The 13,274-nt window shown below is 46.2% G+C and overlaps 1 protein-coding gene across 12 annotated transcripts in view; it reads left to right on the top strand.

The window, feature by feature from the left end:
• Positions 1-13,274, top strand: part of ACACA (acetyl-CoA carboxylase alpha) — a 219,650-nt gene that overhangs the window by 74,251 nt on the left and 132,125 nt on the right. For all 12 annotated transcript variants that reach the window (XM_054008120.1, XM_054008119.1, XM_054008122.1 and 9 more), the window contains 8 exons: positions 426-576; positions 2,010-2,144; positions 3,138-3,284; positions 3,886-4,074; positions 4,782-4,882; positions 5,320-5,408; positions 7,782-7,906; positions 12,941-13,054. In XM_054008120.1, the coding sequence (XP_053864095.1) occupies positions 426-576; positions 2,010-2,144; positions 3,138-3,284; positions 3,886-4,074; positions 4,782-4,882; positions 5,320-5,408; positions 7,782-7,906; positions 12,941-13,054 (1,051 nt within the window). The remainder of the gene's footprint in view (positions 1-425; positions 577-2,009; positions 2,145-3,137; positions 3,285-3,885; positions 4,075-4,781; positions 4,883-5,319; positions 5,409-7,781; positions 7,907-12,940; positions 13,055-13,274) is intronic.

Raw genomic sequence — 13,274 nt, 5'->3', positions numbered from 1 at the left:
GGGTGTGGCCTGCTCTTCTCAGCTGCACTCTGAGCACTGGAGGAGTTTGGATGTGGGAGGTTTGGTGAGCGTTTGCCATTTGACAGCTTTGTGTTAACACATCCAATCTCCAGTATTGTCAATCTTGGTTTATATAGAATTTACCATACCGGATCATATTGGAAGTTCATTGGTTCCAGCATCCAGGCTCCCACAGTGACCAATTACCCACTGATTCAGAAGAAGCAATGCTGTACATATGCTAGGGGTAGATAGTAATTCCTTCCTGACCCCCGCAATCCTGATTACTCAGATGTTCATCTCTAGAACCAAGCCACTAAACTGCAGATAATTGCTACTTGTATATTGTGATCTAGGGCTGGGGGGTTTGGCTTTCTCCCTCCTATACTCTCTGCATGGCATTCCATTGAGGTGTTCTTCCCTAGGTACCGCATCACCATAGGTAACAAGACCTGCGTGTTTGAGAAGGAAAATGATCCGTCTCTCCTTCGCTCACCCTCGGCTGGGAAGCTCATCCAGTATGTGGTGGAGGATGGGGGACATGTGTTCTCGGGCCAGTGCTTTGCTGAAATTGAGGTAAAAGAGCTACATGGGACTGGGCTGGCTGCAGATGCTCAATCCTGGGAGCAGAGCTGAGCAGGAACATTTTGAAATGCTCAGAAACTTTGGTGAAAAATGGGGTGGTTGGGTGGTGGTGGTTGGAATGTTTTGTGATGGTTTTTCTCAATTTTCCACCCCCCATCCCTGGTTTTGTGGTCTGTGTCCACTCAGAAGGCAGAAACACGAGCTGCTGGGTGGTGAAGAGATGGCTTAGCAGCATAAATGTTGAAACCTGTGCTTTAATGACTGTACCGGTTGAAGGCAAAACCTCCCAGCAATATCCGGTGGTAAAGAAAGTGCATGTAGACTGCGGCGGCCATCTTGCTGTGGGACTGGCCAAAGAGGAATGGACCACAGTGCTGTGAGAGATGGACAATCCATGTCTCATAGCTGCTGTGAAAAAGGTTTGCTGTTCCTCTGGGCTAAGTGGTCGTTGCAGCAGGGCTGGCCCAGACCTGGTGACAGGTCGAGGCAATGAATTATGTCTGCTCTTACTGACTGGTCATTGATCATCTTGCTCCGATGAGTTAATGAGGAAGCTGAAACTGAACGTGGCTCCTCCTTTCCCCCGTGGAGGTTACTTAACTCCCAAAGAGCGGGAGGACAAGCAGTTCCCATGGCATAGTGGGCAAAGATGGGGGCTGTGTATGAGGGAGGGGGATCAAACCAGACTTGAGAGAGGAGGGTACATAGTGGATTGTGGGGATTAAGGTGGTTATTAGGAACAGTGTGTAGGAGAAATGTATCAGACTCTAGATCCATGTTATTTATGCAAGCTCTTTTATAGTGTAACATAATCATGGCTTGGTGAGAACCTACCAGTCGTTGATTGCTGTGCTACTGTCCACAGCAACAACACAGATAGACCCCAGATCTTTCTGCTCCAAGGACAAGGCTCCTGCACTTGAACTAAAGAGAAATCTCTGTTTGTCATAGGCTCTATGGAGCCTATGACACACTGGCCAATAACTCTGATTCCCTCCCCCGGAAGCCAGTAGTGCACAAACCCACCAGCCAGCTTATTAAAATAGCTTCTGCCATCGATTTCTGACCTTTAGAATATCACCGTCGTGGCAGCGAGTTGCAGGCTGCCTCAAAGTCCAGTGCTCAGCGTGGAACCTTTACTTATTCTTGGAGGTGGAAGAATCCAGAAGAGCTGAGATTCCATTGGTTGAGTTTGGTTTCCTATTGCTCTAATTTGCATCCAAACCATTTGCTCTGCCCTTTACTTGGGGGCACTTGGATTTCCTTCCCAGCATGCATCTGCACAGCAAGCCTTTCAGGGTGACTACTGAATGCCAAAGACCCTCGCTGGTCAGATTACCTGTAGCGTAGACAAGGAGCTGCTGAAGCATGAATCTTGAATGAAATTGGGGAATCTGAGCATGTAACCTGTCTTCTTGCTGCAGGTGATGAAGATGGTGATGACGCTGACGGCGGCAGAATCCGGCTGCATCCACTATGTCAAACGCCCCGGGGCAGCGCTGGACCCTGGCTGTGTCATTGCTAAACTGCAGCTGGATGATCCCAGCAGGGTTCAGCAGGTAGGAAGCTCCTGGAGATAGCCACTGGACCCTGCCTAGTTGGGGTTACCGCTTTGTCTTGATTTTCTAGTAGTGGTGTTGAATTGCAACAGGGAACAGGCCCAGGTCATGCTGAGATTTTCACTGTGTGGCTTTTGTCTCAAAGGAAGAAGTTGAGGCAATGTAAACCCTACACAGCTTTTCTCTCAGATCTGATCTAGACATTTAGATCAGACTCATTCCTTGTTATCTCAGCACCTGATCTCCAGGTGATATAGGTGGGTGGGAAAAGCCTCATCCTTTCCTCAAACATATTTATGCTCCCTGCACCCACTACTTCCTTTGGCCACTTGACTGTTCCAAACACTTACAGTACCGTAAGACAAAGAGAGTTCTTCCTGATAGCTAACGGAACCTCTCCTGGATACCCCAGTTTCAAGAGCATTGGGACTGGTACAAACAGTCTCTGCAAAGCTGGAAAAGTGGGGAGCGAGCCAGTGCGTCGATCATCTTTGGGGTAGAGGACAGATGTATGGGTCTTTAAGGGCAAGTAGGGTTGGTGGGTGGATGGGTGGGCATGAATGGTGAAAGAAAAAGGAACTATTCTAAAATGGATGCTAGTACCTCATCATTTTATGGGAGATGGGGAGAGGTTATTGGCACCAGTGCAATATCTACTGGCTTCAACTGAATCTTTCTCTGAGACCTTGTTGTTTCTGGTTCTGGACACTGAGATCAGCTGGAATTCATCAGAGAGAGGCTGGGGGCCTTATTTTGTGGGTTCAGGGGCATGCAATCATTGAGATCCAACAAAAATCCTGACTGTCCAAGAGGATTTTCCATCCTGAGATCCTCCCATTTGAGTCTAATTCCCCCCCCCCCCCCATGCTGTAGGCTATTGGGTCCCCAGTTGAAAAGTGGGGGGTGGAGAGAGAAGCAAGTGTGATTCTGTTTGCTGATGCCATGTGGGAGGAGGCTTGGAGGCACTTTATTTTCTGTTGGATGTGTCCACAGGCCGATCTGCACACAGGCACCTTACCACAGATCCACAGCACAGCTCTCCGAGGCGAGAAGCTCCATCGCGTCTTTCATTGTGTCCTCGATAATCTGGTCAATGTGATGAATGGTTACTGCCTGCCAGAGCCCTACTTCAGCATCAAGGTAGTGATTGCTTGTCCCAGGTGGAGGGCAAACTCTTCCTTCCCTGGATATTAGGAGCCAATTTGTGTACAAGCTCAATGAACTCTAATGGTTAGAGCAGGGGACTGAGAGGCAGGACACTAGACTACACTGCCCTGCCTCATATACCATCTCTCTGGTAGCCCTGATTCCTTTCCCCAGTCCCCTATTCCCAGAAAGCTGGGGGCAGGAGGGGGATGTGTCCATTGGTGCCACCCAAGTCAGAACTGAAGAGGAGACAAGATGGGCTACAGGACTGCTGCCTATGCCGGCTGCCAGTGTGTGCGAGCTGCTTCCACAGCCAGCTATGTTGGGGCCACATTGGGAGCGGACAAGGAAGGTGCATGCTTTTCAAGCAGCCCCCTGCAGCTTTACCTGCGGTTGAGTTAGCATATGTGGTGGAGGAAGGGAGTAGTTCTGCACCATTCCCCACCCATGTTGATCTGCACCCCCGGAACTAGTGTGGCTCCCAGGTGGGGTCATACTGTAATACTGCTTTGCCACACTGAATAAGCCTTGCTGAGACCAGCCCTTCAATTCCGTATTGCATCTTGTTCTTGTCCTCTGCCTGGCTTGTCTCCAGGTGAAGGACTGGGTTGAGCGGCTAATGAAGACCCTGAGAGACCCATCTTTGCCTCTCCTGGAGCTTCAGGACATCATGACTAGTGTCTCTGGGCGGATCCCACCCAATGTGGAGAAGTCCATCAAGAAGGAGATGGCCCAGTATGCTAGCAACATTACATCGGTCCTTTGCCAGTTTCCCAGCCAGCAGGTAAGAAACAGCCCTTTGGAAAGAGAAGACAAAACAGGTCACTTTGGGACGGAGGGAAAATACCTTTGAATTATTTGGAGGTGAGCTTGAGCTGTAAAGTGGGGGTGTGTGGTAGGGAGGGCAGTTTGTGTAGTAGCCCATGGAGAGCAATGGGAATTGGACCCTGGACCTTCGTTGCCAAAACCCCAGATCTCTGGTGCTTGAGCAAAAGTAGTAACTCCTCCATCTGCGAACACGTAGCAGAAGTGATTGGCTGTTCGGAGGAGACATGACCTCGTGCTCAGAACTACTGTATCCGAAATATGCTGTCATTCAGCTACAGTTTTTGCAGATCAATACAAGAATGGGTGGATGAAATTGTATAGTCTGTGTTGTGCAGGTGAGACTGGGTGATCCCATTGCTTCCTCCTGACACTAAAGAAATCTCTGAACTACTTCTGGCATTTAGGGTGTCAGCTGATGGCTGCAGAGTCTTGGAGGAATATCTCCCTCATATACAGTATTGCACAGTAGGTTGGCTCATTATGAGGGTACTTTGCCTTCCTCTGCAGCATCAGATGTTGGCCTCTGCTGGAGTCTGGGTAATGGGCTTGTTGGCCCAGTGCTCTCATCTAGTCTGGCAGAAATCCTTTGCTCCTGTGACAACGTTCTCCACCCTCTCCAGCAATGAGGTTGTCGTGAGTTTTTTTTTTTTTCCCCCCTCTCAGATCGCCAACATCTTGGACAGCCACGCAGCCACACTGAACCGCAAGTCTGAGCGCGAGGTCTTCTTCATGAACACCCAGAGCATCGTGCAGCTGGTGCAACGGTGAGCTCGTTCACCGGAACCCATCCCTTCGTCCGTTCCTTTTCCTTTTTTGCTGCCTGCAAGGGCTGAAGCAAAGCTATGGGTCATTTATTTTTTTCTTTGCCTTCAAGGAAGCAGGTGTAACTTTTTTGTCTCTTAATAGTGAGCCCGTCTTGGCCGTTCTGTCAAGCAGCTGGTATCTTCCCCACCCTTTTCCCAGCTCTAGAAGCTGAGGGTTTGGGAAGGTTCTGGGGAGTGCTTTCAACACGCTGCGTGGTGTGCTGCTCATATGAACAGTGTCCGAGGTTCATTCTCACTGCACTGAGTCTCCAGGAGTTCCCGGGAGCATCTGTGTGTGTATTGTTCGGTTGTATCGACTCGCAGAGCCTTTCACAAGCAGGACAAGGGCATTTTAGTCTTCCAGTGATAGACCTGACCTCCCCCCGCTGTTCCCGCAGGTATCGGAGTGGTATTCGAGGCCACATGAAGGCTGTGGTGATGGATCTGCTCCGTCAGTACCTAAAGGTGGAGACTCAGTTCCAGCATGGTAAGTCTTGAACACCTAGGATTTGAATTCTGGGAGGAGCACAGCGCCACCTCTAGGCTTCAGTAAAAGCATCTTCCAAATGAGACCAGCTCGTCACGGCTCCTTGTGGCATGGCCTGACTGGTTTCCTTTTGGGTCACTGCTTAGGAGGGCTTTTTTTAAACCATTAAACTCCCAATGTGGTGAGCCTCCATGGTAGGAACATGCAGGGAAGTGCACATAGCAACAAGTCCAGCCACCGGACTCCCCTAGTAGGTTAAGCCTGTGCTAGCGCCTGTCCACCACGGGCAGACACGACGTCTTTCACATCCTCTCATCTCTCCTCCCTCTGCTTAGGTGCCTTAACGTGACACTGATTCTTTTTGAGTCAGTGCTGTGAACATCTTCACAACAGGGGCTGACAATTGACTTCATCACCCCTTCTCTGGTCTTTTCGTCTTGTTGAGCTGTGTAAATGTGGTGCATCCTCTACATGCATGCACACTTTTTTTTTTTTTTTTTTTTTAATTACTCCAGAGCCTTGTAAGCTGAAACTTTACATGATTCAGGGTTGAAGTAGCTCCAGAAAAGAGGCAGAATTCAAAACATGATTCATTAATTCACAGTATGCTTCTGAGCGCTTTAAGATTCAGTCAGGCAGAGTTCTGCCCACTCTGTGCTGCTTCATGTTTGGTTTATTTTGACTTTCTGTGCCTGCCTTTTGCTGGTTCTTGCTGTCTGCAAGGGCCTATGATTAAACATAACATAAGAATGGCCGTACTGGGTCAGACCAAAGGTCCATCAAGCCCAGTATTATGTCCTCTGACAGTGGCCAATGGCAGGTGCCCCAAAGGGAATGAACAGACAGGTCATCATCAAGTGATCCATCCCCTGTCACCTAATCCCAGTTTCTGGCAAACAGAGGCTAGGAACATCATTCCTGCCCATCCTGGCTAATAGGTACATCAATGGCTATCTTCCATGAATCTATCTATCTCCCTTTTGAACCCCGTTATAGTATTAAAAGTTTCCCCCCTCCTGGATCACCTCTCTGAAGCTAGAAACTGAAATGTAGCTTCTTGGCTCTTTAGATTGGTGAAGACAGCATGGCTTTGTGAACTATTTTATTTCCTGACTTCTGAGCATTTGAGCGTGTGAAGAAGTGTAAAGAAATTAGCTAAGATCAGATCCACCATTACGTTTACCGTGGCAGCTGGTAAATAAATGGGCAATGCAGTAGTAAATACTACTGTAAGAAAATGGAATGCAATAAGAAATCCATTGTTTCAGTTGAAACCGCTGTAAGGTACCAGGAGACTTTTCAATGCTCTTTATAAAGAACAATTCTCAGATTTCCATGCAGAATACCACAGCCAGGTATTTCAATGTGAACCTTGCAGTACTGTTACCAGTCACAGGATGGCAGTGAACCACTGCTGCTTTTAAGCTATTGCAGATAACGCTCTTTCCGATTCAGTTCTACTCTTCTTCCCTCCTGCCCCCGTGCACTCCAAGCTTTCTAGTGTTACAGGGTATGTCCATACTGCAAAGTGAGCCCAGGGCGAGTCGAATTCGAGTTAGCAGACCCTGGCTTGGTTAACCCAGGGCTTGAGCGTCTGCTTTGTAACTCCAAGTTAGGAGTTATTGACTCCTAGGTCCCAGCCTTGGGCTTCAGTGTCTATACGGCATTATGTGGGCTGGAGTCCAACTACCCATGTCCCAGACTTCCTAGCACCCTCCCAGTGTGTGGCCGCTCTAACCCTTTGTTTGCAGTGTGGGGAAAACTTGACTGTCGACCAAGCTTGACTGTTCAGAGGACAAAGGAAGTCGGCCTGTGGGATTGGGGAATACTTTTGGTGGACTCCCAGAGCACAAGTCCAGTCGGGCTGGGCCTGCACTGCAAAGCAATAAGGCCCCATCCACCCCTGTGGGGTCCTAGGTCCAAGCCCTGGGTTAGTGTGATTTGTGTGTAGACGGACGGGGTGTTAGACTTGAACCTGAATTCAAACCCTGGATTTACATTGCAGTGTAGACATACCTAGAGATTCATTTCCACATCAACTCACTAGAGAAGATGATCTCACATGCCATCTGGTTATTTTGTGATTCTTCTCTGAGTGAAAGATAACCCCTTCTTAACTAGCCCTCAGCACTCTCCCTGTGTAATTCACAAAGCATTGATTTGGCATTGGAGTTGATGAAAGCAAGTGACAGGACAGTACTTAAAACCGTCTAGGATTTCTAAAGTTTTCAGTAAAAATGCTTCTGTCCCTCAGATTCACCAAGTTATGTTAAGAAAATAACCAAATGTGTCCAGCCAGATGCATCCAGCGCTACCCCAGTGTGTAGGCTGGACAGAATGCTGTGGGTCCTCATGTTTCGTTTCTGACTGCAGGTCACTATGACAAGTGTGTCTTTGCCCTTCGGGAAGAGAACAAAAGTGACATGAATGCTGTGTTGAACTACATCTTCTCTCATGCTCAAGTTACCAAGAAGAACCTCCTCGTAACGATGCTCATTGTAAGTTTGGCCCTCAGGACTTCTTTTTACCTTGTATGTGAACGTTTAGTGCTGGTGAAAGATGCTGAGTTGACAGCCCTCAGCCCAGAGACTGTGGTCCTTTAACCGCAGACCTGGCAGTGAGTGCAGTTCCCTATGCTGCCTTGTCAGTATACCTCAGCCCAGTGAAGTTAGCTCAGTTTCCATGGAACATCCAATTTTTAGTTTTTTTCTGCTCAGGCTGCCAATAAGGTTGCAACAAGGGCCTGTTGTGACAGTGGTTTATTTTGTCTACTTGGAACGGAAAATAAAATAATTATTTTCACGTAGATCATTGGAGAGCCACTAAGTGCAGCCTTTTAGTCACTAATGACTGCACTATGTATTTGTTCAGCTTTACTTTGCTTCTTGAGTTTCCTGGAGCTCTCTAGGGTCCTAACTCTGTGCCAGCCTCCGATTCTCACTGCCATGTATACAAAAAGCAGATCAGTTTTTAGGGTAAAGGGGCTCTAGGGGTTCAAATATGGACTTTCCTATTATCCATCAGGGCTAATGAGGATATAGTCCTGGCAGTGACCTGACATATTGGCCTGTCCAAGTGGATAACCCTTGGGGCTTCATCTACTCTTCAGTTATGAACCACCGTGTAGTCTCATGTCTCTGCTCCCATAGGCTCAGTAGCAGCTACTCACTGTTACTCTCTTTATGGTTGTGAGATCAGAGAGCCCCCTGTTAGACTTCAGTGCTGCTTTCTGAACAGCTGCAGCCCTTGATGCTGAATTAGCCTCTTAGCAAAAAGGTGGCCCCTTCAAATAGTCCTGAGGCATCATAGCATGGCCATGCCGTATTTTACGCTTCAGTTCAACTTGTATGCAAATGTGGAAGGAGACCGTAGGACTGGGTTTTCTTTGTACGCCATAGATCCACCCCATCTTGGAACTCACCACCTCCGAATTTTACACTGCAGATGGCAACTTGGGAGATTCCTGAGATTGACCTGGTCTAGCGAACCGTCTGCTTGACGATAACAGGGAGACCCTCCTCAGCTCCATGGTTGCCTGTCTAGCTTGTTAACTACCGGAAGAATTTCAGTTTTCAGGGATGCCAGTTCCTCCTCAGTATTCAGAAAGGCAAATTAGCCACCCCACTGAAAATGGGGGGGAGGGTTTATAACTGTCTTAGGCTGATTTCTGAGCCCCCAGGAGTTCCAGGCTCCCAGGAATGAGAGAAACGCCACTGTGTTTATCCCGCCGTCAAAAGAAGGTGAAAACCCTCAGCGTGTCCCATTTTATTCTGTGATATAAATAGAAAAAACAAGCAGACAAAACCTTAAGAAAATTTCCAGTAATGAATAATGCTCTGCAAAGCGGAACTGTAAAGAGGGGGAGTTAGAGACCCTTGTGATTTTAACCGTAAACCCGAGCTGAAGTCTTGCTTTCTAAGAAGCTAATTAAAGGTTGTCTTTTCTCTTTTGCTAAAGACGTCGTGTTTTTCTGCCTCTAAAAATAGATCCAAAGCACCCAACTAAAACCCCCAAAACCCTCCTAAGAGGAGCAGAAGAGTAATGATTGCCCCAGACTGTGGCTGGGTTTCTTAAATTCTCATTTGTAAGATAAAAAGGCCCTGGCATTCCTTTATTTTTTTTTTTCCCCGGTATGATTGTAAGTAACGCTTGCCTTAAGAATCTCATTATTTGAACACGGAGCCATATTTCCTCTGAGAATTCTGGAGTAGCTTTGAGCCAGGGCTGTTCATTTCTCAAGTAATCATGCTGGTGTGATGGAGAGAGAAAATGGCAGCTGTTTGCAGCTCAGGCCTTCAATTTTCTTCAGAGTCCAGTCACTCAAGTGTGTAATTACACGGGGGTGCCGGGGAGGCGTTAGGCCTTGTCAGAGAACTGGTTTGAGGCTTTGCTCGCTGCCTTCACCAATCAGCAGAGGCAGACGCCAATGGGAACACCAGCTAGCTGCTTTATTTCTGTTGTTGTCATACTGATTGTTTCTTGCTAGGATGGGACTGAAACTTTTTGTTTCGTATTTTTCCCCCTGTGCAAGCTGAGTCTTAAAGGCCAAGAGTCCTGCTTATGTCTTCACTTTGATGGAAAAATCTCTCTGAGAGGGTGGGGAAGGCATCACTGACAGATGGGAAAGCTAAAATCTGTTTTTCTCAACTCCTTCTATTCTTCTTTCTTTCTCTATCTTTTCTCCCTCCCTTTCCCAACCCTCCTTTCTCTCCTCTTCCTATACTCACCTTAAGGAGATGCTGGAAGCCTAGTTGCTTGGAACTGTTAAAAAACAGCCCTAGAAGACATATTTTAGGGAATAACCCTGTGCTTGGCAGAGACAGACTGGATGAGCTAGTAGGTCATATAAAAGCTGTTTGCATAGCCACCATTACCATCGTATCCAAGTGCCTTGCTAGTGAATGTATCCTCACATGGATCGTGGGGTATAGGGAAATATAATATGAAGTGGGGACCTGAGGTCTAGTGAGATTAAGTGACTTTCCAAAGGTCACAGGGATATCTGTGTCAGAGCTGGGAATTGAACTGTGATTTCTTGCAGCCCAGTCCCTTAACCACAAGATCATCCTTCCCTCTCATCTGTAATTTGTATTATTCTTCCAGGTCATAGAGATCTCTTGGTACATGCGTTGGTGAAAGTCATGGCATTTTAAAGGTTGCCGAGCTCTTTATCTGGGGTTGTTAAGTTTGTCCTCCTCTTGCAAACATCATGTCAGGACACACTGATGCTAATGTTACTGTTCCTGATGTATCCTAGGAATCCATTATTAAAAAGGAATCTGAGGATTATTTTAACAGAAATTTTCCTTTTGTTCAAGTAGTAGAGACCCAAGGAGGGTCCAAGTTCTATCCCTACTGCTGCCACAAAGCTCCAGAAGCGTAACATATGACAACTCCTAAGTCTCGTCAGCAGCCAGCTTTTGTAGGAGTAGATACAGCATAGTACTACAGAACCATATACTTTTTTAAACACCATGTGAACAATTCTTAAAACGTTCTCTGTCTGCAGATACAAATGTAACTTGAAGGGGTTTACGGTCATCTCTGTGGTGTTCATTGTTAAGCCCTGTTAGTGGGAGACAATAGTCTACAAGCTGGTAGCCAAGCTAACTGAAAATGATTTGACTTTGAACTGTTCCATTGTTGTAGGTTCCTAGAAATGGCATAAAGCTGGAGCGGGAGACGTAGAGTGTTAGAGAAAGGGATCAAGAACTATTTTAAAACTTGCTAGGCTTGGAGGAGGACTATTATTAGCAAGTCTCTGAGGTTTATATTGTTGGTTTATTTTTATTTTATTCCTGCCAGCAGGCTTACCATATAATGTAACCCGCTATGTAGATATTTTGCCCCTTTCCTGTTGTATTTCTTGACTCTTAAAAGGGCCTTCTGGTCTGCAAGTGCTTAAATTCTCTTAAAACTTTAAGGCCCCATCTGCTGCTTGCTGTCCCAAATCCCCATTTCATCTCTCATTTGCCTCCTATGATTCATTTTATATGTGAATAGTATGGGAGTGTTGTACGAAAGAAACACGGAGGCGACCTCAGGTTACAAACTTTGGGTCCTTGTCGTGCAAATCACTGTGAGTAGTTGAAAGCTGTGCAATTGCTCATGAGGCTAAGAACTACCTCTGGACGTGTTTACAAAATTGCACCGCTTATACGTAGAGAGAAAACAAATTTCTGCACTTCTATGACCGTTTTTTTTCAGTTATTTCAGAATTTTGAAACTGCAACACACTTCACCACTCATGCTGGTTAGTTTCCTTGTTGCTATTCACTCAGTTTAGACAGTGGACATGAACTAGTCAATTTCACTTCTGCTTGTAATCAATTTTGCTTAGCACGATGTTGCATCATTTGGGGAATGTTAAAAGCAAACTGTTCTCCTTGGAGTTTTAAGTTATCATGGAATAATTTTTATTAGTTATGAATTCTGTGAAGACACTTCTATTTTCCTACTCTATATTTTGGGTTTAGAATTAGCCTAGCAGTTTCTTTTCAAGGCTTCTGTTTGGAAAACGTGCTTTTCTAAACGGTTTTGCTGACACTCTCTGGTTGTTACGGCTGGTGGTCCGTTTTTTGATGTGTAATGACACTGGTGTAATGTGGCCTTTATAGACAAGTAAAAGGGGAAGGTCTCTGTCCCAAGAGTTCACAATATGTGGTTCCAATTCTTAAGTGGGGATAGAGGTCCACAAAGAGCTCATTGCAAGATCAGGACCTACATTAGACCTATGGAGGAGAAAACAACAGAATGAAGGGGCCAGGAAAGAAGTGGAAAGAAACTTATTTCTCGGAAACAGTCAGGTCATTCATTTTGTTACAGATTTGTAATTTTTCTTAATTGTTTTTGTTTTTAATATAATTAGCACGGGGGAAGAAGCAGAATATTGCTGGAGTGGTGATTAGTGCTGGAGAAGGGGGTTGACAGAAATGAGCTTTGAGGAGAGGGGAGTCCAGTTGTTGCATAGGAAGAGAAGAAGCTGTTCTAGCCATAGAGGGCAGTGTGACCAAAGGCACGAGTGGTGCTGCAAGATATGTACAGAGGGTCCCCAGCTGCAAAACGCTTTCCTTCTGATCATTTTCCAGAGCCAAGTTTGCTAATCTTCATTGCGCATTACAAGGTGTTTCATTCTGGTCAAATGTTTCTTGTACTCTGGATTGTTGCTGGGGGAGACTTTTGATCCAGAACTGAGGCTGGGTGTTGGGAGACGTTTGTGCTGTATTTTTTTGGCAGTTTAATGCCCTACTTTGCCGTGTGCTTGGCTGCCCCAACCAACGTTGCATACGGACAATCAAATGAGTGATTCTGCCTACCTCCTCCTTCCCCTCTCCCATTTCCTCTCCAGCTCATGTACTTTCCTTCGGCAGGTAACGTTATGAAAGCACTGGGGAATGTTCACAGTTCAACAATGTATCTAAGAACGTTGCTTTATTTCTAAGTTACTTGTGGGAGGTCATCTTCATTTTCAACACTCCCAAGGTCTGTCTTTTTTTTTATTTTTATTTTTTTTATTTTATTTTTTAAATAAGGATCAGCTGTGTGGCCGAGACCCCACCTTGACAGATGAATTAATTAATATTCTAACCGAGCTGACCCAGCTCAGCAAGACTACCAATGCAAAAGTGGCCCTGCGAGCACGTCAGGTAAGTGCAGCACCTTCTGTGCTGATCATTGCTAAAAGGGGACCTTGTCAAGCTCGGCAGGATCAAAATTGGACTTGCTTTGTATTTTAATCGTCTGTTTTGCAAAGTCGAGGAATTTTGATGGGTTAGGGTTGGTGGTTTTTTTTTTTTTTAATCCCTAAACAAATAAAAAACCAAAACCCAGTACTCATGAGCAACCCTACAATAACAAGCCGATGTA

The sequence above is a fragment of the Malaclemys terrapin genome, chromosome 18, assembly GCF_027887155.1.
Source record: "Malaclemys terrapin pileata isolate rMalTer1 chromosome 18, rMalTer1.hap1, whole genome shotgun sequence".
Classification (NCBI taxonomy): domain Eukaryota; kingdom Metazoa; phylum Chordata; order Testudines; family Emydidae; genus Malaclemys; species Malaclemys terrapin.
This window is presented reverse-complemented; position numbering and strand designations above follow the sequence as displayed.